The sequence below is a fragment of the Pantherophis guttatus genome, chromosome 10, assembly GCF_059756535.1.
Source record: "Pantherophis guttatus breed Tessera chromosome 10, ASM5975653v1, whole genome shotgun sequence".
Classification (NCBI taxonomy): Eukaryota; Metazoa; Chordata; class Lepidosauria; order Squamata; family Colubridae; genus Pantherophis; species Pantherophis guttatus.
This window is the reverse complement of record NC_142072.1, coordinates 6,622,219-6,648,231: the sequence shown is the minus strand read 5'-3', so window position 1 is coordinate 6,648,231 and position 26,013 is coordinate 6,622,219. Positions and strand designations below refer to the sequence as shown.

Here is a 26,013-nt window from a genome sequence, read left to right as displayed (position 1 = left end):
ATACAACCAAAAGAAAAAAAGAAAAAGAAAGAAAGAAAAGGAAATAAAATAAAATAAATCTTCAACTAAGTTTCTACTTACATCAGCTTATTTACAAATTTTTCCATATTATATCCATAGTTTTATACATCTTTATTGTACTGACATTCATAAACTTCCCTCCCATTTCTACTTCTCATCTCTATCCATTCATAAAATTTATGTGAATACCCCACTGGATGATGACATAATTAGGAAAATTTGGGATTGTGCTGAAATGGACAGAATAACTTTAAAAATTAAAGATAAAGAAGACTCGAAATATTACAGGACATGGCTCTGAGTGGTCATGATCGACCCACCGAGCTAGCTCTTACTGGCAGGTGTTACAGAAATGCCACTCCTAGCAGGCAAAGACACAAGTCATAACTTTGGAGAAACGTAATTCTGTTGTGGCCTGCTGTTCGTGATGTTCTTTTCCCTATGTTTTTCTGTAGCTATGCTTGCATTTTGATCTGTGACCGTAAATAAATTTATTATTATTATAACTTTGGAGAAACGTAATTCTGTTGTGGCCTCTCGGCCGCCGGCCCCTCCAACAGCTGAATCAGAGGAGGAGGAGGAGGCGGCGTCGGAGTGTCAAGGCAACCTGAGAGCTCCGAGGGGGAAGAGGGAATGGAGCTGTCAGAGAGAGAGAGAGAGAGACAGAGACAGAGCCTGGGCCGTCCGTCAGCCCTCAGATCAGTAGTGAAATGTAAAATTTGTTACTACCGCTTTTGTGGGCGTGGCTTGGTGGGGGGGAGGGTTAATGTGACTGAGTGGGTGTGGCCAACTTTTTTTTTTTAACTTTTAAAACCATTTTTTTCTACAACCTCTTCGAGGTTGCAGAAAAAAAATGCTTTTAAAAGCCTCTGACGATCCCAGCTGAGCCGCGTGATCATCAGAGGCTTTTTTTTTTTAACTTTTAAAAGCATTTTTTCGGCCGAAGAGGTTGTAGAAAAAATGCTTTTAAAGATTTTTTAAAAAGCCTCTGATGATTGTGCGGCTCAGCTGGGCATACGGGGGGGGTGGGGGGGCAGGGATTTTTGCTACCGGTTCTCCGAACCACCCACAGCCATCGCTACCAGATAGGGCGGTCCGGTCCGAACCGGGAGCATTTCACCCCTGCCTCAGATGGAGAGTCCGGAGATGGCTGATGAGGAAGAGGAGGACCCAACTGGGCCCAGTGTTTGATGCACGGATGCGCAGAAGGTGGAGGAGAGGAGAGCAGTGGAAATCCATGGGCTGGACCTTGGACCACAGCCAGCAAAGCCCCATCCTAGGTCTGGGGATAAAAGGCATGGGACGGAGATGAATATATGTGGCAGACAACTATTCATCTCCCCTGCCTTGTTAGCCTGAGGTGAAAGAGAAACTTTTTGCCGGGGCTGCTGGCGCTCCTAATAAAGGAATTATTGCTTTAACTACAGAGGGTTTGTCGTGTTTGAGGAGCTGGGTCAGAACAAATTCATCGCTTAAAAAAGCCTCTGATTATTTCTTCATAAGGCAGTAAAAACTAGGCAAATTTCTACTTGGCCTACAGTAACAGAGTTGGAAGGGACCTTGGAGGTCATCTAGTCCGAACCCTGGCTCACGCAGGAAACCTATACTAGGGGTTCGAACCGTACAAAGAAGAACTGGGTTTAGCCTTAAAAGCAGCTTTCTGGCATGGCTTCATTGCAAGTCTCCTACGGAGTCGGAACAAGGAAGAAGTCTGTGGACACAAGAGAAATGCACAAAGAGTTTCCAGGAAAGAGAAGAATAGATTTTGGCAGGCAAACTCCAGGTGGTTCGGGCATTAAAAAGAGGAGAAAATATGAGCCTTTGTCTAGTGACAGCCAAGTGAATCACAAAAGAACTGTAAACATTCCTAAGCTGTGCTGTAAATGTGATAAAAAAAGAAACAGCGGGGTTTGGAAAAATCTTACTTCCCTTAGTATTTAGCTAGAACTCTGCTACTATATATAGCCACCTAGTTGCTTCGTCATTGCGTACAATAATTGGTCCTTTGGAGATCCTTGCAAATAGGTTGGGTCCTAAGCTCCTACAATCGGAACCGTCCCTTTAATTCAATTGCTCCTTGTGGCGCACATCCTCCCTGGCATGCAGTAAGCAGCGAGCAACCCACGGTGGCCATTGGCGCAGCAGAAAGCAGACCTTGCCTTAAACGTACTCCACCCAGTTCCTTAACTGATTGCCGCAGAACGGCTTGGCTGCAGAAAGCAGACGGTTCTCCTTTCGGCTTCTGGTTTCTGGAACTGACGGAGAGGATTTCAGGTAGGAATTGCTTTCCATCTGGGAGATAGCCCGTCTTTCCACTGGGCAAGTCCTGGCTGGGCTTACTTGCAAGCATGCCAAGGCTTCGGATGGGGGGGACCATCGCTTTTCTTTTCGACTTTTTATTTCTGGTGAGGTCTGCGGCAAGTGGTCCCAGCTCCATTTGCTGCCAAAATTATGAAATGAAAGCTTCTCTCTCTCTCCCCAGCCAGATGTCTGTCTCTCTCTTTCTGTTTAATTTATCTCTCCCTCTCTCCCTCCCACTAGTCTTTCTATCTAATTTGTCTCTCTTACTCTCTCATTCCCTCCCTCTCTCGCACCCTCTCCTATCTAATCCTTCCTTCCTTCCTTCCTTCCTTCCTTCCTTCCTTCCTTCCTTCCTTCCTTCCTTCCTTCCTTCCTTCCTTCCTTCCTCTCTATCTCTGTCTCTTTCTGTCTCTCTCTAATCTTTTATCTATCTAATCTGTCTCTCTTACCCCCTCATTCCCTCCCTCTCTAACACCCTCTCCTATCTAATCTTTCCTTCCTTCCTTCCTTCCTTCCTTCCTTCCTTCTTCCTTCCTTCCTTCCTTCCTTCCTTCCTTCCTTCCTATCTCTCTTTGTCTTTGTCTCTGTCTCTTTCTGTCTCTCTCTAATCTTTTTATCTTTCTAATCTATTTCTCTTACTCTCTCATTCCCTCCCTCTCTCGCACCCTCTCCTATCTAATCCTTCCTTCCTTCCTTCCTTCCTTCCTTCCTTCCTTCCTTCCTTCCTTCCTTCCTTCCTTCCTTCCTTCCTATCTCTCTTTGTCTTTGTCTCTGTCTCTTTCTGTCTCTCTCTAATCTTTTTATCTTTCTAATCTATTTCTCTTACTCTCTCATTCCCTCCCTCTCTCGCACCCTCTCCTATCTAATCCTTCCTTCCTTCCTTCCTTCCTTCCTTCCTTCCTTCCTTCCTTCCTTCCTTCCTTCCTTCCTTCCTTCCTCTCTATCTCTGTCTCTTTCTGTCTCTCTCTAATCTTTTATCTATCTAATCTGTCTCTCTTACCCCCTCATTCCCTCCCTCTCTCGCACCCTCTCCTATCTAATCCTTCCTTCCTTCCTTCCTTCCTTCCTTCCTTCCTTCCTTCCTTCCTTCCTTCCTTCCTTCCTCTCTATCTCTGTCTCTTTCTGTCTCTCTCTAATCTTTTATCTATCTAATCTGTCTCTCTTACCCCCTCATTCCCTCCCTCTCTAACACCCTCTCCTATCTAATCTTTCCTTCCTTCCTTCCTTCCTTCCTTCCTTCCTTCCTTCCTTCCTTCCTTCCTTCCTTCCTTCCTTCCTTCCTATCTCTTTGTCTTTGTCTCTGTCTCTTTCTGTCTCTCTCTAATCTTTTTATCTTTCTAATCTATTTCTCTTACTCTCTCATTCCCTCCCTCTCTCGCACCCTCTCCTATCTAATCTTTCTTTCCTTCCTTCCTATCTCTCTGTCTCTCTGTCTCTCTCTCTCCTCTTTCTGTCTCTATTATCTGTCTGTATTATCATATCGTATGTATGTATGTATGTATGTATGTATGTATGTATGTGTCTGTCTATCTATCTATCTATCTATCTATCTATCTATCTATCTATCTATCATCTATCTATCTATCCATCCACATTTTTAACACGACAGTATGTCAGATGGAGAGTGCACGTCAAACAATGTTTCTCAACCTTGACAACTAGAAGAGGTGTGTATTTTCCAAGCCACTCCTGAGGTTTCTCAAGATTAAGGAACACACTGGTGTAAAAGATGGCAAGGAAGGGACAGATTAGGTGGCACGGACAAAATTCACCGCAAGCTCAAAATTCATCGCCACTGGCTCTCCTCATGGCTGAAGTATCCCCTACCCAAAGCAGAAGTGTACAAGCAAGAAGTTGTACACTTACAAGTGTTGTAAGAATGACAAGAGTGTCCCCTTTCCTTTTAAAATAGGTTTCTGTGGCTCTGCCAAAGAATAAATACCAACGTGTTTCAAACTTGGCCACTTAAAGAGGTGTGGACTTCAACTCCCAGAATTCCCCAGGCAGAAGCTCAAGGGAGAAGGGAGAAGACTGAGCTACCTAATTGACAGTTAAACTGCAGAGTAGCTGGAGAGAACGGTTTGACTAAGGAAGTGCTAAAGTGAGAGTAGTCGATGTCAAACATTTATGATAGAGCAAAGTTCCCCAATCTTTTTGGCTTTGCGGGTTGGCAAGGAGGGGGGAGAATGGATGTTTTCTTTTTGTTGTTTTTGTTGTTTCAAGTTTTTTATTTTGTTTTACATATATGTATTAATGTGTGAACAGTGTGGCAGCCTGAATGTCATACATTCTAATACAAATAAAACTAGCAGAATTAATCATAGTTCTTACATTCAACCAACTTACATATTTCTACTAATAATTCACATTTATATTACGTTATAGTCTATCGTTATTTAATTATTCCATGTTTTCTCTTCTTACTTTTATTATGTGAAAGTGTATACACTAATATCCCCCCTTTCTCTTATTTTTATCTCTTATTCTAACTTTTAATCAAGTCACCCTTTTATTAAAACATGGTTTCTTTCTATCCTACCTAACTTCTAATCATGTCACCTACCTAAAAAGGAAGAGAAGGAGAGAGAAAAAGAAAAGCAAATCAGAACAAGAACAAAAAAGATTTCCTTTCTATCCATTGTCTCTTGCCCGCTTCAGTGCTTTAATTGCTATGATGATGATGATGATGATGATGATGATGATTATTATTATTATTATTATTATTATTTGCCTCCCATATTCCTCTCTTGGATCTTTATCTCTGTCTGCATCTATTTCTTGGCTATTCAATCTAAGTATTGAATAGGGGAGGATTTGATGGGCACATATACACACACACGTGTGGCTTCCATAGCCCAGTTCCGAACAGCTCACAGCCTGGTAGTGGCCCATGGCCCAGAGGTTATGAACCCCTGCTCATCCAGTGCTGTGGACCATTGTTTCTGTGGATGCAGTTTTCTTAAACCAGCAAATAAAGGAAATCCTTAAGCAGTTTAGCACACTCAACGGGTCAAAGATATTCCTTATGTAGAATGTGCTTGAAATGCCTCCCTCTCTACCAGGGGTGAAATCTAAAATTTGTTACTACCGGTTCTGTGGGTGTGGCTTGGTAGTGGTGGTGGGGTAATGTGACTGGGTGGGCGTGGCCAACTTTTTTTTTTAACTTTTAAAAGCATTTTTTTCTACAACCTTAAGTGCTTGCAAAAAAAAAATGCTTTTAGAAGCCTCTGACGATCAAGCAACTCAGCTGGGATCATCAGAGGCTTTTAAAAGCATTTTTTTTTTCTACAGCCGAAGAGGTTGTAGGAAAAAAAATGCTTTTAAAAGCCTTTGACGATCCTTTTTTCTACAACCTTAAGAGCTTGCAAAAAAAAAAAATGCTTTTAGAAGCCTCTGACAATCAAGGAACTCAGCTGGGATCGTCAGAGGCTTTTAAAAGCATTTTTTTTTCTACAACCTCTTCGGCTGAAGAGGTTGTAGAAAAAATGCTTTTAAAAGCCTCTGACGATCCCAGCTGAGCCGCACGATCATCCGAGGCTTTTTTTTTTAACTTTAAAAGCATTTTTTCAGCTGAAGAGGTTGTAGAAAAAATGCTTTTAAAAGTTAAAATAACAGCCTCTGATGGGCATGGGGGGGGGGCCCGCAGGGATTTTTGCTACTGGTTTTCTGAACCACCCACTGCCATCGCGATCCGGTCCAAACTGGGAGCATTTCACCCCTGCTCTCTACCGCACACATAAGAATGGGGAGATTAGAAATCTTTGTGCTACACGCAAAGATTTCTACCAAACGTGGGAAACCCCAAAATTCCAGGTAACTTAACTTCTATGAGAAGCAAACTGATATCCCAAAGGTGCTTTTTTCCAAAAGGCCATTGGACTCTCTCGGTTTCGTCCTTTGAAAATGTTTAGCTTCCCATCCAAGACGTTTTTTCTTTTTTCCAATTCTAACTAACTGGTGGGGAACGGAAGGATTTACAGTCTTTGCAAATCCTTCCCTTCCCCATCAATTACTTAGAACCGAAGAAGCTTCTTGGATGAGAAGCAAAGCATTTTGACAGGAGATAAACCAAGAAAGTCCAGTTGCCTTTTGGAAAAAGCACTTTTTGGGACAACCATGACCTGGATGGTTGAGAAGCTCCATAGATGTCAAACAAAGTGATAGCTTTTAGCGAGGCCATTTAACCCATCTCTTGGCAAGAAAAGGTCTGATACCTGGTGGCAGGAGTCCTAATCCTTTTTTTTTAAAAAAAACAAAAATATTTTCAGGTTCTTCAGGATAGCGAGAGAAAAATATTTGCCCAAGGCACCTGTTTCATCATGCAAATTCTTCTGGGATATTTCCTCTTCACTGTGCTTCTAAGAACAGGTACGAAGTTAGTTAGCCACACCCTTCTCCATTCCTGATATATTTTTTCCCCTTTCCTTTACTACATGTATTTCAGGGGCGGGTTCTAAATGTTTTTACTACCGGTTCTGTGGGCGTGGCTTATTTTGTGGGCGTGGCTTGATGGTCATGTGACAATTCTTTAGGATTTATTTATTTATGTATTTATTTATTTATTATATTTCTATACCGCCTTTCTCCCATAGGACTCAAGGCAGTGTACAGTCAAGAAAAATATAGACACACAAACATCATAAAATTGCTAATTAAAATTATTACTTAGTTTGGTCAATTAAATTAGATTTAGCAGAGGTATTGGTCTATTAACTGCTTGCAGAGCTGTACCGGTCTACCCATTTCTTTTTGGAGGCACTGGTCTACCCATTTATTTTTGCAGGCACTGGTCTACTCATTTGTTTTTGGAGGCACCGATCTACCACCACACTGCCTTTTAACACTGATCAGCTGTAGGGCGGCCCTTTGAAGCCCCGCAGCAAGAATTTAAACAGGTTTTTTTCCTTCTAGCCAATTAGCTGGGACTCAGGAGGCAGCAATAGATTGGGGGTGGGGCCAAATAAAAGGTAAGAATAATGCGGAGGGCGGGGGGGGGCAGAACCGGTTCAGTGACATCATATTGTCACCGCTACCGGTTCGGTGGAACCGGGAGGAACTCACCACTGATGTATTTCCAAAACTCATTCTCATTCATTAAATTGGAAGGAGCATGGGTAGAATAAGCAGATAAATCTCTGTCTGGCACCATTTCTGTTAGCAAGCTTGTGGCCTTCAGCGGGTCTTCTCTGGTTCACAGTCTATGCCAGGCGTGTCAAAGTCAAGGCCGACAGGCCAGATCTGGCCCGTTGGGTGCTTAGATTGGGCCTGCAGGTCCACCCTGGAGACAGCAAACGACCAGCCTGCGGTGCCTCTGCCAACGAAAACGGAGCTTGGGAGGCCCGTGCGCAGCCGCCCCGAGCTCCATTTTCATTGGCCCATTCAGAGGACTAGCAAAATGAAAACACAGAACCAAAGGAGAAATGTTTCCCCTTTTGCATTTCAGCATGCAAGAAGGGACAGGAAAGGAAAAAGGAAAAGAGGAAAGACAAGGAAAAAGAAGGAAAGATGGGAAAAGAGCAAGGAAGGAAAAATAAAGAAAGAGGGGAAGGAAGAAGAAAGGAGAAGAAAGAGGGAAGGAAAAAGAAGAAAAGGAAGGAAGGAAGGAAGGAAGGAAGGAAGGAAGGAAGGAAGGAAGGAAGGAAGATTATAATGAGAAGGAGGAAGGGTCAGAGAGAAGTCCTGCCTTAGCACTTGGCCACCACAGGTGCCCCCTCTGACATGACGTTGATCTGGCCACTCCCACCACGCCCACCCCAGCCACGCCCACCCCAGCCCCCTGAGGTTAAACACAACCCTGATGCCACCTTCAATGAAATCGAGTTTGACACCCCTGATCTACGCTGCGTTTTTCTCTTCCAGGTGCAACTTTCCAATGTATCAACTGTCAGAAGGAGGGAGCTTCAACCTGCACGGACTCATTAAAGAACTGTAACCAAGGTGAAAATTCCTGTCTGAGGAGCCTGACCGAAATCGTCAAAGGTGGGTGGCAACCACTGTTAACTTGACAAAGGCCATGTCGCTGATCAAAAACATTCTCACTGAATTGGGTTGACCAAATTGGGTTGATATCCAGAAAACACCGATGGCCATTTTAGCTATGTTTCTGTACATGGGGCGCTTACAATAGACGATTGCTCAGATTTAAGATTGAATATTGGAGATGTCAATTAAGATTCAGCAGCCAGTTTGGTGTAGTGGTTAAGGCGTCAGGCTAGAAACCAGGAGACTGTGAGTTCTAGTTCCACCTTAGTTATGAAAGCTGGCTGAAAGACTTTGGGCCAATTACCAGGAGATGGTGAGTTCTAGTCCTGCCTTAGCCATGAAAGCTGGCTGGGTGATTTTGGGCCAATCACTAGGAGACTGTGAGTGCTGATCCTGTTTTAGGCATGAAAGCTGATTGGATGGCCAAGCCAGTCACCAGGAGATTGTGAGTTCTAGTCCTGCCTTAGCCATGAAAACTGGCTGGGTGATTTTGGGCCAGTTACCAGGAGACTGTGAGTCCTAGTCCTATCTTAGGCATGAAAGCCAGCTAGGTGCCTTTGGGTCGATCACCAGGAGACTGTGAGTTCTAGTCCCGCCTTAGCTATGAAAACTGGTTAGATGACTATGAGTCAATCACTGGGAAATTGTGAGTTCTAGTCCTGCCTTAGGCATGAAAGCTGGCAGGGTGATTAGGCCAGTCCCTCTCTCAGCCCAACCCACCTTACAGGGATGTGATGGGGGGAAAAAGAGGAGGAGGAAGGAGTATTATGCATGTTGGCCATCTTGAGTTACTTATAAAGTAATAAAGGCAGGATAAAAATTGTGATTAATTTTTAAATTCTCTTAATGGAGACAATGATTGTCGCCTAGTGCCAATTGCTATTAAGGCACTTTGTTCAAGCTTTTTCAAAGCCAAATTATTCCATCACAACATTGTATGTTCCAAGGATAATCAATGTTCCTGGAATGAACAATGCATTAAAAGTTTTATTCCTTTTAATGAATATTTTGACCATATCAGTAATCGTAACTTCCACACCCATGGCAAATTTTTTTAAAAAATAATATTAAAGAATACAATTTTTTTGTTTGTTTTAAATATGGATTTTATGAACTTATCCCCCTGGTGGAATTTAAGCATGGCAGTACAAACCTTTTTTTAAGAGGATTGTTCATTGCCCATTAATTAATATAGACTATTAACTAGATAGATATTTCTTTTTACCAGAAACCAAAAGGAATTTGGGGTTCAATGGACACAGGAAAAATTAACAGGTTCTGGATTCTAAAGTAATACCGTAAATCAGTAGTGGAATTCAAATTTTTTTACTACCGGCTTTGTGAATGTTGCTTGGTGGGTGTAGCTTGGTGGGTGTGGCAGGGGAAAGGATACTGCAAAATCCCCATTCCCTCCCCACTCCTGGGGGAAGGATATTGCAAAATCTCCATTCCCATCCCACTCTGGGGCCAGGTAGAGGTGGTATTTGCCGGTTCTCTGAACTACTCAAAATTTCTGCCACCGGTTCTCCAGAACCTGTCAGAACCTGCTGAATAGCACTCCTGACGTAAATCCAAGATGCATAATTTGAACAAATAAGGAACTCATACATTTATACATCCACAAATGCTTTTTTTAAAGATGCCCCGGATGGCAGTTTTTAAACCAGGAAAGCCATTAAATGCCCTGGGAGTGATTGCATTAATGGAATTGACTTCCTGTAGCTCCATTCTTGCCACTTGAATGAAATTAAATTTAGTTCCCCTCCCTCTTCCTTTGTTTATGCCCCACCCAATGTTTGCAATGTGATTTCCCCTTGTTCTGTCACACAAAGAATCAATAGAAAGTAGTCGAATGGCTTACCTCCAAAAGTTGGGGGTGGACAACTATTTATCCAGAATGGTATGGAGCAGGGGTGAAATGCTACCGGTTTGGACCGGTTCGCCCGAACCGGTAGTAATAAATGCTACCTGAAGTCCTTTTCAACTCTATTATTCTATGTACTAAAGGTACAGCTCTCCAAGTCCCTTCCCTCGCCCCGTGAGAGCAAACGTTGAATAAAGAGAATGGCCTTGATGGAGACAAGAATGCTTTGTTCCCCCCAGGTAGCCAAAAGAGAAAACAATGCTTGAATCCACCTAAGATTATGAAACGATCTCAAACAGACACTCCTCTAAGTCAGGGGAATATAACAGAGGGAGGAAAGAAACACAAACAGGGTTGAAAAAAAAATTGCCATTGCAGCCAATCTAAACAAAAGTAATGTTTAGTCTTGCATGAGCCTTTGAAATGCGGATTTACAGGCAGCTGTTACGTATAAGCTGGGTTGACAAAATCAGAAATGAGGAGGTGATACAGTAAGCTGCCTGGGAAAGCCAAGGGAAATCATCAAACCCATTAAAAAGCGAAAGTTAGAATATTTTTGGACATGTGATGCGACACCCGGAAAAATAAGGCCAACTTCAATTACCGTATTTTTCAGAGTATAAGACGCACCGGAGTATAAAACGCACCTTAGTTTTTGGGGAGGAAAATAAGAAAAAAGCTGATTGGCAGGTGGATCGGCCTAATCAGTTGTTCCCAGAGGTGAATTTTAGCAACAGGTTCCTTGGTTGTGAGCTCTGTGCCTTGCTTTTTTTTCCTGCCTCTGAAACTTCTCAAACTCCGTTTCAGAAAAAACTTTTTTTCCTGCCTCTGAAAGCCTCCGAAATGGAGCTTCAGAAAAAAAAAAGCCTCTGAAGCTCTGTTTGGGGGCTTCTTTTCTGAAGCTTCTTTTCTGATGCTTTTTTCAGCCTCTGAAACCTCCGTTTGAGAAGCTGGGCAGGGCTACATCCAGAGTATAAAATGCACCCAGATTTTCACCCTTTTTTTGGGGGTGGGAAAAAGGTGTGTCTTATACTCTGAAAAATACGGTAATCCTCCAAGGAAAGATTGAAGGCGAACGAGGTCCAGACAAGAAGAAGAACATCATGGCTTCAAAATCGAAGGGACCGGTTTGGACAAAACTCAGTAGCACATTTTCGTGCGGCTACTTATAAAAATAGGATCGCCAACATGATCGCCAATGTCTGATGATGGAGAGGGCATAATAATAATAAGAAGAAGTGTTGCATGAGAATATGTTTATTGGTCTGGTCTGCCTTGCAGGGCAGATATTCATCTCCTTCCATTTTTGCAGATGAAAAAACACAAACCAACATAATCCTGTCTTGCGCACCCCTTACCCACTGCAAGAATCAGTTTATCGAGCTGTCTTACGGGAAAGGAATTTACGTAAGAAAACAGTACGATTGCTGCAAAACTGACGGCTGCACTCCTCCCTCTACAAAAAGTAGGTCTTCTCCTTTTTTTTTTTTTTTGCCCCGTGTGTCAACTTCAGCAACACTGGCTGTGTTCTCAAGAGTGTGGGAGGTGGATCTGGAATACAAATGTTAAAAAAACAAAAACCTTTTGGCCATGATTACAGGTAGTCCTCGACTTACGACCGCAATTGAGCCCAACGTTTCTGCGGCTAAGTGAGGTGGCTGTTAAATTGAGGTTTGCCCCGTTTTACGACCTTTCTTGCCACGGTTGTCAAGTGAATCACTGCAGTTGTTAAGTGTTGTGGCCTGTCGGCCGCCGGCCTCTCTAGCAGCTGAATCAGAGGAGGAGGAGGAGGAGGAGGCGTGGGAGTCAGGGCCAGCATCAAGGCAACCTGAGAGAGGGAAGAGGGAGTGGAGCTGTCAGAGATAGAGACAGAGACAGAGCCTGGGTCTTCCATCAGTCCTAAAATGAAGAGGCAACAGCCCCCAAGTCTGGAGGTGGCTGATGAGGAAGAGGAGGAACAGCTGGGTCCAGTTCTTGACGCGCGGATGCGCAGAAGGCAGAAGAGAGGAGAGCAGTGGAAATCCATGGGCTGGTCCTTGGGACAGAAGAGCCACCGCTGCTAGCGAAGCAGGGGGTGGAGATGAATAGGTGTGGGAGACAACTATTCATCTCCTTGTTGGTCAGCCACTGATAGCCTGCACTTCTGAATCCTGTCTGGAAATTATCAGAATTCTTGGAATCTGCAGTGCCTTTCAAGTGTGTGTGTGTGTGTGCAACTCACACACAAGTGTGTCAAAACTGTGCAACTCAAAAAGCACGGATCTTGCAAGAAGACACAGAGTTATCATTGTGGTCCCATTGTGGTTAAGAATTAAGGGTCTATGGCAGGGGTGGGCAACTGTGGCCCTTTTACAACCTGTGGACTTCAACTCCCAGAATTTCTGAGACAGCCAAGTTTGTACAGGTTGTAAACAGGTTTTACAGGTTGTAAAAGGGCCACAGTTGCCCACCCCTGGCCTACGGTGTTCTATACACCTGTTTTATTAATAGCTTGCCTTCAATAGGAGACAACACATTGGGTAACTTCATTTGGGTCTGAAGCTAAGCAGAGTTAGGCCTGGTTAAGACTTGGATGGGACTAATCATTGGGAAGTATTTTCTGAGGAGTCCTTGGTGCTCTCTTAGCTTGTTTGTTTTCTTGGAGACGTTTCATTACTCTAGGTAACATCATCAGGGCTTGTAAAGAAGTGGGGTTTGCTGTTATATTTTTATATTCTATTTTATATTCTGTTTATATTCTAGTGTCTTTTCCTGTCAGTGTGAGGGGGGTGTCTGTAGATATTTTCACATATTTTCACTGTGATTTGACCAGGTTGTCAATTAATTAACATTCATTCATTAATACGAAGTCTCTGAACCGTGTAGCTGTTTGTGTGAACTCTATAAAGCGTGTCCGTAGTAACCTGTCTCAGCTTCCTGCCTCTGTTTCGCTTTGCAGTGCTTCCACTAAACACCACTATCAACGGGAAACATTGTCCAGTCTGCTCTTTAGAGACAGGTCACTGTTCAGATGATGTTCCTCTGAAATGTACTGGATCTGCAATATATTGTTTTGAAGCTACTATTAAAGGTATTTGTACTGTAATTCTGATAGAACCCCCCCCCCCTTCTCTGAAGTTATTCTTGATTTTAGCCACAAAGACTGGGAATGATCAGAGCTCAAAAATAAGTAAAACATGATGTTGATTATGACATTTTTTTTTAATGATGAACCATTAGATCTCCTAGAATTTGATGTGTTGATGTTAAATATTATAAAAATGGACAATGCCATATCCTTCTGGAATGTAAATGCCTTCCTTCCTTCCTTCCTTCCTTCCTTCCTTCCTTCCTTCCTTCCTTCCTTCCTTCCTTCCTTCCTTCCTTCCTTCCTTCCAAATTTCCTGACAAGAAGAGGGAGTCAAGCTATTCTCCAAAGCACCACAGGGTAGTAGGACAAGAAGCAATGGATGGAAACTAATCAAGGAGAGAGCCAATTTAGAACTGAGGAGAAATTTCCTGACAGTTAGAACAATTAATCAGTGGAACAACTTGCCTCCAGAAGTTGTGAATGCTCCAACACTGGAAGTTTTTAAAGAAGAGATTGGATAACCATTTGTCTGAAGTGGTGTAGGGTTTCCTGCCTAAGCAGGGGGTTGGACTAGAAGACCTCCAAGATCCCTTCCAACTCTGTTATTCTATTCTAAGGCTATCTTTTTCTTCCCTTCCCTTCCTTCATTTTTCCACCTCCAAGTTGGCTACCATGGGTAAATGATTTTGAATGCAAACATTTGGATTAACAATACAAAATAGTCAGATGGAATTTGTGCTACATTTATCTAACTGACTGACTTTTGATTTTCTTTTCTAGATGACCCAAAGAAACCCGTAAAAGGATGTACCACAGAATCCATCTGTAATATATTAAAAACCTACCCAGGGCCACTTATTGGAAATTCTGCGATCCAGGATGTAACCTGCCAAGAAGCCAAGAGTGATAGCAGCTCTTCTTCTCTTGAAGTTTTCCTCCTGGCTCTTCTGCCGATGAAGCTTTTCCTCCTTAGTGCCTATTGAAGAAAACATTTCTGACTGTTCACCGAGAGACAAGTTAAGTTTGGCACTCCATTTCCTTTCCCCAGTATGGTCATTTGGAGATATTTTGATTTTCTTTTTATTTGAACAAGTCAAATAAAAGTTGGACATTAAGGATGCCCTAAATGTTGACAGAAGACTCACATCGGTGTAGCTTTCTTTCTTTCTTTCTTTCTTTCTTTCTTTCTTTCTTTCTTTCTTTCTTTCTTTCTTTCTTTCTTTCTTTCTTTCCTTCCTTTCTTTCTTTCTTTCTTTCTTTCTTTCTTTCTTTCTTTCTTTTCTTTTATTGTTTTTTTTAAATATATTTTTATTGTTCACATATTAATATATTGGATACAGTGCAGTTGTCCTGGCGTTCCACTTGCCATGAAACAAAAGTAAAATAACATATATGTTATTTTAAACAGTGCTAGTTTGTACAGTTATTTCTGACCATCATATTCTAGAATGTCCAGCTTATCTATCATTCTAATATCTACGTTCTAATACATACATAGTGTCTCTTTCCATGTCCACCTAACCTGATTCTTTCGCATTCCAACTTCTACCTCGTGTATCCCATGTAGCATAATATTCTGTATCTCCTTTATGTTTTATAATTAGCGTTAGGTCTGTCCATTTCTGCACATACCAGTATCTTCCTTATCGTCTCCTCCTCTGAGGGAGTGTTTTCGCACTTACACTGATGCACATACACAATTCTTGCCGCAGTCAAGATGTGTAATATTAGGTATATTGTCATCCCTTTATTATAACCATCTGATATAATGCCTAATAAAAATAATTCTGGCTTAAACTCTATATGTTGTCTGGTCATTTTTTTCCTAACCACATATGAATTTATATTCAAAATTTCCTTGCCGGTGCAGCTTTCAAATGGCATGGAAAATATTTCATTCTGACCCTCCTTCCTCTTTGTTTGATTGCCTCCATACACACCCCCACCCCCAGTATGTCAAATCTTTAGATCGTGTGTCTCTGTTCTACAGTCTATCTGGCATCTCAATAGAGTGGTAGAAACTCATTCATTTCAAGGTTGAAAGTCCGATTGTTACAGTAATCCATCTAGATATCCTACTGAGACAGTTTCATCTCTTATCCCTAGTCAACAAAGTCAAGGGTGGGATTCAGCCGGTTCGGACTGGTTCATGTGAACCGGATGCTACTTTTACATCTGGTTTGCCGAATTGGTAGTTGCAAGGACTGGCTGGCCACGCCCACCCTGCCCCGCCCCTTTCAGGAGTCTCCACGTGGCCCATTTTGGATGCGAGATAAGTGCAGGGCCCACGCGGAGGCTCCGGGAGGGTGAAAAACAGGCCTCCCGGAAGTTCCGTAAGTCCGGAAACGGGTGCATTTCTGGCCTCTGGAGAACCTCTGGAGCCCAGGGGAGGCCGTTTTCGCCCACCCGGAGGCTCAACAAAAGCCTCCAGAGCCTGGGGAGGGCAAAAACGCCCCCCCCCCGCCATGGTGCAGGAGGCCGAGTAGGCCACACCCCCATGGCCACACCTACCCAGCAAACAGGCAGAGAACCAGTTGCTAACATTTTTCAATCCTACCCCTGAACTAAATCCTCCATTCAGGGCCTTTGGCTGAGAAGCAGCCAAAGCCAGCACCTTCTGGATTCCAAGCTGCGTCTTCTGCTACAGAAAAAAGAAGAAAAAGAAGAAAATTTTTTGATTTCCCCCTTCACACACCCCCCCTCAACAACTTACTTCGACTTTGGCTCTTTACCACCCGTTCAAGACACAAACTTCCTACTTCTTGGATACCAGCCCAGACAAGTCTTTGAAATGTGAAATGTATCCAAAATCAAACACTTTTTTTTAAAAAAAAATTGATTTATATGCCGCCCTTCTCTGAAGACTCAGGGCGGCTTACAATGTGCTCAGCAATATGCTAGTTTTCAGTTCCTGCCATTCGCCACAGTGATGGCAATTAGAAACACCTAAGCCAGATGTTCGCACACCAATCCCTCAACAGACTGGGGTTTTAAAAACACGTGAGAAAGAGGAGGATAAAACATAAGAGAGAGAGAGAGAGAGAGAGACGTATGTTCAAATGCAACACAAGCAGGGGTGAAATCCAGCAGGTTCTGACAGGTTCTGGAGAACCGGTAGTGGAAATTTTAAGTAGTTCAGAGAATCAACAAATGCCATCTCCGGCTGGCCCCAGAGTGGGGTGGGAATGGAGATTTTGCAGTATCCTTCCTCTGGAGTGGGGTGGGAATGGAGATTTTGCAGTATCCTTCCCCTGGAGTGGGGTGGGAATGGAGATTTTGCAGTATCCTTCCCCTGGAGTGGGGTGGGAATGGAGTTTTTGCAGTATCCTTCCTCTGGAGTGGGGTGGGAATGGAGATTTTGCAGTATCCTTCCCCTGGAGTGGGGTGGGAATGGAGATTTTGCAGTATCCTTCCTCTGGAATGGGGTGAGAATGGAGATTTTGCAGTATCCTTCCGCTGTCACGTCCACCAAGCCAGGCCCACCAAGCCACACCATGCCCACAGAACCAGTAGTAAAAAAAAACTGAATTTCATCACTGAACACAGGGCCTACACAGGAGAGGGACCTTACTACTTTTTGCAATAGTAAAAAAAAAAAAAAATTATTGTTGCAAAAAAAAAAAAAAATTGAGTTGTAAGGTTTTGGAGTGCAGCTCAGAACCTGATAAATCCAATGAAACTCTGAAGTCGAGGCAACTGATAATCAGCTTTATTTTTCTGAACCGGAAGCAAAAAGTGGGCGACCTTTTTATCTCCCACCTTAAACAGAGCAGGCAGAGAGAAAAGCAGGCGCACGCACTAACTAAAACTTTTTTCTTTTTTTATAGCCGACACACATTGCTTGCCTAGGTCGTCATTGCTATAGAAACATTATTTCATATCAGTGGTGGGTTTCAGAATTTTTTACTACTGGTTCTGTAGGTGTGGCTTGGTGGGCATGGCATGGCTTGGTGGGCGTGACTTGGTGGGCGTGGCAGGGCAAGGTTCCTGCAAAATCCCCATTTCCTCCCGATCAGCTGGGACTCGGGAGGCAGAGAATAGATGGGGGCGGGGCCAGTCAGAATTTTTACTATCGGTTCTCCGAACTATTCAAAATTTCCACTACCGGTTCTCCAGAACTGATCAGAACCTACTGAAACCCACCTCTGTTTCATATCCGTGGTTTATGCAAACCTCATGATTTTCTTAGCACTCTGAAAACGATGGACCTCAGAAAGGAGGAAAAGAATACATTTTTTGGCATATAGAATAGCCTTGGTGGTGCAGCAGACTAAAGCACTGTTGAGTAACACCAGCTGCCTGCAATTACTGCAAGTTCAAATCTCACCAGGCTCAAGGTTGACTCAGCCTTCCATCCTTTTGAGGTAGGTAAAATGAGGACCCGGTTTGTGGGGGCAATAAGCTGACTTTGTATAAAAAAGAACACCGCTTGGGGGGGGGCTGAAAGCCCTACTAAGCAGGTATATACAAAAGTATGAAGGCTTTTGCTTAATGCATTGTAAGCCGCCCTGAGTCTCCGGAGAAGGGCAGCATATAAATCGAACCAATAAATAAATAAATAAATAAATAAATAAATAAATAAATAAATAAATAAATAAATAAATAAATAAATAAATAAATAAATAAACCAACCCCAGGGTTTTGTTAACAGGAGCTACCTCACATTAGGTTGCTGAGAATACACATTTTAAGTTACAAGCAAGGCTAACTTGGCAGATAGAGTATTAAGTCACACTGGAGCTTCTCTCAGCAGCATGGAATATCAAAAGCTGAGTTAGGTACACTCTGTGTATGCTCTAATTCCTTTCAGAGTTAAAAATCTCTTCCCTCTCATAGCTTCCTCTGGGTTCCAGCACAAGGAACCCAATCTTGATGATGGAGGTAATTTTACTTTAAGAAGAAAAAAAAACAACAGAATCCTAGCATCCATCCGGGGTGGCAGTTACTGGAAGTGGAAGCTTAAACTGATGCAATTAATTTAGGCTCATTTCACTGCCGGAAATACAGAAAAGAAACCGTTTACACGGACTTCTCCTCTCTCTCTCTCAATCTAGAACTATTTTGGTAAGGTATAAAATCATCCAGACTGTGGATCTAGAGTAGACCATCGTTTTCAATAGGGGCCAGAGAAAGCTTCAATTCCTTTCATCCAAGCTAACTCGTGGAGTGAATTTGACCCACCTTAGGCATTAAGCTGGTTGAGTATCTTGGGGTGAGTTTCTCTCTCTCTCTCTCTCTCTCCACCTCCCCCTCTCCCTCCCTCTCTCTCTGTCTCCCTTTCCCTTCCTCTCCCTCTCCCTGTCCCTCTCTCCCTCCCTTTCTCCCTCTCTCCCTCCCTCTCCGTCTCCTTCTCCTCCTCTCCCTCTCCCTTCCTCTCTCTCTCTGTTCCCCTGTCCCTCCCTCTCTCTCTTTGTCTTCCTCTTCCTCTCCCTTCCTCTCCCTCTCCCCCCCTTTTTCCCTCTCTTTCTGTCTCTCTCTCTCGCCCTCTCTCTCCCCCCAACCCACCTCACAGGAGTGTTGTGGGAAAAATAGGAGGAGGGAGGAGTATTAGGTATGTTCACCACTTTGAATTATTTATATATTAAAAAATAAAGGTGGGATTAAAAAGTTTTTTTTCTTTTAAGGATCTAATGACCAATGTAACAGACAGGAATTTGAAACCCTCTCAGTTAACGCAAGTAGCTTGTATAATAGGAAAAAGACATTATTCTAAGTTATATCGGGTCATTTAAGCACAACGGGACTTAAAAGGGCAGAATATCAAGTTTGGTGCAGTTGCTAAGACACCAGGCTAGAAACCAGTTCTAGTCCAGCTTTAGGTACAGAGCTAGCTGGATGACTTCAGGCCAGTTATTCTCCCGCAGCCCTATCCAGAAGGCAGTGGCAACGCACTTCTGAAATCTTGCAAGAAAACTGCAGGGAGTGATGCTGGAAGTTGTCAGGAGTCAACACAACTTGAAAGCACACACACACACAATAGCAATAGCACTTAGACTTATATACCACTTTACAGCCTTCTCTAAGCAGTTTACAGAGTCAGCCTATTGCCCCCAACAACAATCTGGGTCCTCATGTTACCCACCTTGGAAGGATGGAAAGCTGAGTCAACCTTGTGGTGAGATTCGACCTGCCAAACTGCAGGCAGCCGGTAGTCAGCAGAAGTAGCCTGCAGTACTGCGCTCTAACCACTGCGCCACCGTGGCTCATACAAAGCCATTAGAGAGGCGTAACCAAGAGACTTCGTTTCTCGAAGTTCACACAAACATATTTGCTTTGAGAGGAGAGACAAGGAGAATAAGGCTCGTACTGCAGGACTCACTGAGGATGTGAAGATTGCAGTGCATCCCACATCCAACTAACTTGGTTCAGAAGCACAGGTGTTTATTTCAAGTCACAGTTGTGTAATATGTATTTTTGACGCTCTGCATGAGCGTGCTCACATTTGAGAACTGGTAGTGAAGGTAAGTGAATACCTTCACCCTTGTTCTTCCTTCCCCATTCAAGGTTCCTTTCACCTGGAGAATTTACTACAATGCAGGAAAAGTTTCTGGACATACCCTCTCATGGTGGAATAACCAAGCCCGTTCAATCTTTGCTGCAAATCTTCTTGTTCTTTGAATTTCTAAAGACAGGTAAGGAAGCCTCAGAGAAGAGGGGTGGGGGGTGGGGAAAGGTTTTTAAAAATCAGGGTTAACTCACTTAATAACTGCCTTGCTTAGCAATTAAAATTCCGGTCCCAATTGTGCTTGTAAGTCAAGGAACACTACTACACTCATGGATGGGCTTCAAAATTTTTAGAAAGGGGTTCTCTGCCTGGTTGCTGGGTGGGCGTGGCCATGGTGGGCATGGCCTAGGTGGTCTCCTGCACCATGGTGGGGGGGGGGCATTTTTGCCCTCCCCGGGCTCCAGAGGCTTTTCTCTAGCCTCTGGGAGGGTGAAAACGGCCTCCCCAGGCTCCGGAGGCCCATTTCTGGCCTTCCCAAACTTCCGGTAGGCCCTTTTTTTGCTCACCCCAAGCCTCTGTACATGTCCTGCCCTTACCTGCATCCAAAACAGGCCGCATGGGGACTCCTGGGAGGGGAGGGGTTAGGTGGGCGGGGCCAGCCAGGAGTGGGATTTGGGAGTTCTCCAAACTGCAAGAATCTTAGCTAGAGGTTCTCCTGAACCCCTGCGAATCCCCAGCAGCCCACCCATGACTACACCTGTTAGGATTGTATAATACTTTGATCTGGAGATTCAGTTCAGGTTAATGTTTTGAATCTTCAATTTGGAGAGAGCTGATGACCTGAATCAAATTGATGATCTGAGCAGGACTGGAGAAGATCCAAAATTCCCAATTGTTCTGACTCTATTTCAGAATCTCTACAACGCAATCTTTTCCCAAACAATTATTTTACAGGTTTGCTGTAAAATATTTGACAATATTCGGATGCAGTTAGAACTAATCCCACGTAGATTTACGTTCCCCTATGACCCTGTCTCTCCCCTCCTCTCTGGCCATGTCATAAATCACATTCTCCAATTAACCACTTTGGCTGGCTGTGAAATCCAACACCCTCCTTCTGATTGCGGTCAGGAAGAATGTATGGAATGCACTTCAGTTAGGGAAATCAATCAGCTCTATCAGTTCTCCCTCCCTCCTGCTCGTGGCAACTTGAAAGCTTTGCAAGTTGACAGAAGGATTGGCCCGCGTTGCCTCTGCCAGTGAAAACGGAGGCAGGGAGGGCTGCATGTGGACCTCCCGAGCTCTGGTTTTGGCTGCAACGGCCTCCTGCAACCCTCTGCCAGCAAAAACGTGACCCTCCCGAGCTCAGTTTTCACTGGCAGAATGTTCGGGCCACTACAGGTGCTCCCAGCACAAGTGATGTCGAGCTGGCCATGCCCATCCTGGCCATGCCCACCTTCTCCCCCCACCCCCGAGGTCAAACACAACCCTGATGAGGTCCTCAGTGAAATAGAATTTGACACCCCTGCTATAATCCATTGACAATACCTCCAAAGAAAATGGTTAAGGAATTCAGGAAGGATGATGCAATTATATACGTTCTCAGAAAACTCGCTCTTTTTCTCTCTCTTCTCAAGTTACCACTCTGAAGTGTGAAGTATGTTCTGACATTGGCACCAACTGTACGGGCAACCTGAAGACCTGTGAGGCTGAACAAGAAACTTGTGTCGTCATTTTAATTCATAGCACTCTAGGTTAGTGACGAATGTACACCATATCTAGACTCTCTTTAAGCGAACAGTTTAGCCTAAATGACATAGCATTTAGGATGACATGGAGACATCTAATCCTAGCCTATGTACTTCGCGTACTTTTAGCTGATTTATATTTCTGGAGCATTGGCAAAGGAAATGCTGGTGGACTGTCATCTGAAGGAGATCCCAGCATGGTCTTTTTGAGATATTTCCCAATCTGGGGAACTTTGAGACGCGTGGACTTCAACTCCCACAATTCTTCAGCCAGTCATGCTGGCTGAAGAATTCTGGGAGTTAAAGTCGACACTTCTTATACTGTATTCTCATGAAAGGCTGAAAGGGGTATCCCATGCTCAATTGATTGGACACAGTCCAATCTATCACAGTCCTATCTATCATCTATCTCTATCATCTACCTACCTATTTACCCACCCACCCACCCATCTATCATCTGTCTGTCTGTCCTTTCTGTCTGTCTGTGTCTGTCTGCCTGTCTATCTATCATCTATCTACTCTCTCATCTCTCTCTCTCTCTCTCTCTCTCTCTCTCTCTCATCTCTCATCTCTCATCTCTCATCTCTCATTATCATCTATCATCCAGTAGTGGGATTCAAATCCCAGCACTACCAGTTCGCTATTGGTAGCGTACAGGCGTGCTTGCTAGCTTCACGACCGTGCAGCACTTCTGTACAAGTGCAGAGTGTTTTGGATGACGTCTGGGTGGGTGGGCAGAGCCTCCCACCACCGTCACTACCAGTTCGCCTGAACTGGGGCAAACCAGGAGCAACCCACCACTGCTCTCATCTCTCTCTTTCTTTCTTTTTCCATCCATCATCCATCTATCTATCTATCTATCTATCTATCTATCTATCTATCTATCTCTATCATCTCTTCTATCCATCCATCCATCCATCCATCCCTGCCAGAGGTGACCATGTCTGCCGGATTCTAATACATTTTGGAAACAGCTACCGACTCTTGGTGCCCTCCGGGTCCGTGGTAGACAAAGAACTGCTGATGATCATCTTCAATTATGGATTTTCTTGTCAGTGACACATTCTCCATGCTTCCCCAGTAGACTTTTGGAAATTGTAGTCACTTTTCGGCCAAACCCCAAGATCAATAGTGTCTCCCTTCCTGCTTAAATTATGGGATGCATCAGCTGCTGGCTAGTCTAGTCCCTTAGGACATGCCTTCCTCTTTCTTTCCAGGGAGTAGAACGATGCAGACAGTTGCCAAGGGCTGTGAATCCATCGTGGTCTGCAATTCTCCAAAAACCCACTTGAATATGGGGAACGGGAAAATCCTTCAAGGAAGTTTGGTTTGTTGCGCTGATAAGGCTTGTAGAACAGCCATCCCTTCATGTAAGCGTGTATGTTTTCTTTTCTTTTTTTTTCTTTAAAGAGTTTTATTTTACATTTTACACAAAATTAAACCCTAGCATCCCCCCCATTACCTCTCCCTCCTCCCTCTCCCCCCCATTTCCCAGAGCAGAGTACAGGGTATTTCATCTAACAATCTTAGACAAACATATGCTAACTGTCTATAAACACTTTTTCCACCCTTTCACACTTTAACTCCCTTTTGGCATAACTAAATGATAACACATCTTCTTAAATACTTGTATTCATTCGTATGCTATTTGAAACTTTTTAGTCCCATATTTACTTTGTATGCAGTCAATCCAGCTTCTCCATTCCAAAATATAACTTTCTTGTGATTGATCTCTCAAATATGCATAATTTTTTGCCATTTCCACTAAATTGGATGTCCATTCTTAATGTCCATTCTTCTATGGTAGGTTTTCCTTCTTCCAATATTGCACCACCAAAAGTCTTGCTGCCGTCATTAAATTTAACATCGATTTAGTTTCTCTAGCAGTACAGTCTCTAATAATACCCATCAAGAATAACTGTGGAGCAAAACTTATCTTTTTCTTGACATCTCTTTCAACATTTGCTTTTTTTTTTTGCTTCTTAATGTACAAGCCAATCAATCAGCCTCATTACCACCCGATGCTTTACAGAACTAAAGTGCTAATGAAAACTGACTTCCTCCTCAGAACCTGGTAGAAAAACACCCGTCTCCCCCAGAAAAGAAGAAAACATTGGAGAATCTGGAAGACACACCTTCAGCATTGACAAAATCCCCAGAGTTGCAAAAGATAGCAGAGGTCTTCTAGTCCAACCCTCTGCTCAAGCAGGAAAGCCTATGCCAGTGATTGGCGAACCTTTTCGGCACCAAGTGCCAAAACAGAAGTGTGTGAGCATCGGAAACCAAAAGAGCAGTTCCCCGGCCCGCGCAGGCTGAGCTTCCACTTTCTGGTGTGCTCCTGAGCGCCAATCACCTGATTTTCTGGTTTCTGGCATGCATGCGTGTGCAAAGACCAGCTGGCAGGTGCGCATGTGTGTGCTAAAACCCAGAAGAGCAACAGGCGACTGCTGGCATTCCCAGAGACATGGCTTTGCTTGGCACTCTGCTTGCAGCAGAAATACTGCAGGGTATTTCTGCTGCCTGCAATTTGGCAGTTCGAATCTCACCCGGCTCAAGGTTGACTCAGTCTCCATCCTTCCGAGGTGGATAAAATGAGGAGCCAAATTGTTGGGGGCTGTAGGCTGACACTTAGAGAGGGCTATAAAGAGGTATATAAGTCTAAGTGCTATTGCTATTCTGGGACTCTTCTCACCCTTTCCACTTCTGTTTTCAGTACCATCAGTACAGACTGATGCCAATGGACGGCAATGTCCCGCCTGCTTTTCTGACACAGGCACATGTGAGAAAGAATTGACGAATTGTACCGGAAACGAACATTACTGCTTCCACCTGTTTATGCGTTCCTACGGAGGTGAGTTCTGTTTCCCATGCTGAGGTGCCTGGTGACAAGCGCAGAAAATCAGAATTCCAGGCAGGTCAAATGAATATAGCAATAGCACTTAGATTTATATACCGCTTCATAGTGCTTTTACAGCCCTTTCTAAGCTGTTTACAGAGTCAGCATATTGCCTCAACAACAGTCTGGGTCCTCATTTTACCCACCTCGGAAGGATGGAAGGCTGAATCAACCTTGAGCCTGGTGAGATTTGAACTGCCAAATTGCAGCTAGCAGTCAGTTGAAGTAGCCTGCAGTACTGCACTTTAACCACTGCGCCACCTCGGCTCTTATATGGGTTTATTACAAGCTTAAGTTCTCTAGGAGTGGTGTGGTGGCCTAGAGGTGGAGTTCTCACCTCACAATCAGGAGGCTGCGAGTTTGATCCTAGGTAGAGGCAGATATTTCTCTCTCTGGACACAATGAGAATATATCTGCTGAACAAAACTCCACATTGGCGTCAGGAAGGGCATCTGGCCAGTAAAGACTCTGCTAGCTCCATTCAGTTGCCCAGACTCTACCCCGCAAGGGATTATGGAGTCGTTAAACGATGATGATGATGATTGCAAGCTTAAGTTCTTTATAAGAATCTGAACTACTAACAGTCAAAGCCAGTTGGCGGTAGATAAAAATTCAAGGAAGGCTGGACTGAGATCTCTGGCGGGCACAAAGGGACTCGAGACTGATGACCTGCTTGACCCCTCCTTTGGGCTCAGCCTGGTCAACTCCTACATCTGGATTGCGTCTAACTTGAGGTAGCTATTGAACTAGGAAAGAGCCCATCTCTCCACCTGTACTTTGTACTTCCCGTTATTTATTTTGACTCAATGGAGAGAAAACAGGTTGAAGACCAACTACTGGTAGATTCCATCATGTGATTCCATCGGATTGCTTATTTTGTCTTCCATATCCAGATGGGGTGCTCTGGGACTCGATCATGGAAGGCTGCACCACCAAGGCAACGTGCAATCACATCAATCACGGGCACATGTCCCTCCTGCAACGTCGTAACACAGTGATTATAACATCCAGATGTTCACCGGCCGTTTCGAAGGGGCTTTACTCTTGGGAATTCCATCCCCTGAATTTTGCTGCATTCCTGTTTCTCAGGGTTTTCCTCTAAAAGACTTATGCTATGGGGCTGCATCTGCTCTGCAATTGAAGGAGGTATTATTTATTCAGGCTTCCTTCTCGCCCCTGTAGTGCCTCCCAGGACAATGAACTTTCCTCTTGGTATTGGGTCTCTGCTTTCTTCTGTAAAAAAAAATAAATGTTTAAGGAAACATGCGATGTGCTTGTGGGATTTTAATCAGCTCTGGGAAAAATTAAGGAATACCGAGATTCTTGAACTCGATCCCTTAAGATCAGTGGTGAAATCAATATTTTTACTACTGGTTCTGTGAGTGTGGCTTGGTGGGTGTGGCTGGGTGGGTGTGGCAGGGGAAGGATACTGCAAAATCTCCATTCCCACCCCACTCTGGAGCCAGCCACAGGTGGTATTTGCCGGTTCTGCGAACTACTCAAAATTTCCGCTACCGGTTCTCCAGAACCTGTCAGAACCTGCTGAATTTCACCCTTGCTTAAGATCCGGATATGACCTCAAAAGAAATTAGGAATGGGACATTCCTCCACATTTCCTCCTCCCTCAAACAGAGGAACAGAGGCAAAGAGGTGCTTCAAAGCATACACAGGAAAATATCCAGACCC

The 26,013-nt window shown here is 43.9% G+C and overlaps 2 protein-coding genes across 4 annotated transcripts; both read left to right on the top strand.

Annotated features, from left to right (window-relative positions):
- The first annotated feature begins 1,975 nt into the window (after positions 1-1,975).
- On the top strand, positions 1,976-15,035 carry LOC117677620 (phospholipase A2 inhibitor gamma subunit B-like). The gene is made up of 6 exons (XM_034437931.3): positions 1,976-2,295; positions 6,591-6,690; positions 8,182-8,301; positions 11,481-11,633; positions 13,107-13,238; positions 14,019-15,035. Exons 2-6 carry the CDS (start codon positions 6,642-6,644, stop codon positions 14,219-14,221), a joined length of 657 nt encoding a protein of 218 aa, XP_034293822.1. The 5' UTR covers positions 1,976-2,295; positions 6,591-6,641; the 3' UTR covers positions 14,222-15,035.
- A 3,106-nt stretch (positions 15,036-18,141) lies between these two features.
- On the top strand, positions 18,142-25,593 carry LOC117677867 (phospholipase A2 inhibitor NAI-like). Of its 3 annotated transcripts, none has more exons than XM_087876377.1 (6): positions 18,142-18,302; positions 19,743-19,870; positions 21,321-21,437; positions 22,649-22,801; positions 24,145-24,282; positions 25,221-25,593. In XM_087876377.1, exons 2-6 carry the CDS (start codon positions 19,771-19,773, stop codon positions 25,427-25,429), a joined length of 717 nt encoding a protein of 238 aa, XP_087732503.1. In that variant the 5' UTR covers positions 18,142-18,302; positions 19,743-19,770; the 3' UTR covers positions 25,430-25,593. The 3 variants fall into 3 exon arrangements, with proteins under 3 accessions (XP_087732503.1, XP_087732504.1, XP_087732502.1); XM_087876376.1 differs by lacking the exon at positions 18,142-18,302 and adding an exon at positions 18,329-18,450; XM_087876378.1 differs by lacking the exons at positions 18,142-18,302; positions 24,145-24,282 and adding an exon at positions 18,324-18,450.
- The last annotated feature ends 420 nt before the right edge of the window (positions 25,594-26,013 follow it).

What these genes read in the sequence shown, in the direction of transcription:
- LOC117677620 (XM_034437931.3), top strand. Translation starts at nt 6,642, where the DNA reads ATGCAAATTCTTCTGGGATATTTCCTCTTCACTGTGCTTCTAAGAACA. An exon ending in CCTGACCGAAATCGTCAAAG is followed by an intron (nt 8,302 to 11,480) that starts GTGGGTGGCAAC and finishes CCATTTTTGCAG; the next exon opens with ATGAAAAAACACAAACCAAC. An exon ending in CACTCCTCCCTCTACAAAAA is followed by an intron (nt 11,634 to 13,106) that starts GTAGGTCTTCTC and finishes TTCGCTTTGCAG; the next exon opens with TGCTTCCACTAAACACCACT.
- LOC117677867 (XM_087876377.1), top strand. Translation starts at nt 19,771, where the DNA reads ATGCAGGAAAAGTTTCTGGACATACCCTCTCATGGTGGAATAACCAAG. An exon ending in CTTTGAATTTCTAAAGACAG is followed by an intron (nt 19,871 to 21,320) that starts GTAAGGAAGCCT and finishes TCTCTTCTCAAG; the next exon opens with TTACCACTCTGAAGTGTGAA. An exon ending in TAGAACAGCCATCCCTTCAT is followed by an intron (nt 22,802 to 24,144) that starts GTAAGCGTGTAT and finishes TTCTGTTTTCAG; the next exon opens with TACCATCAGTACAGACTGAT.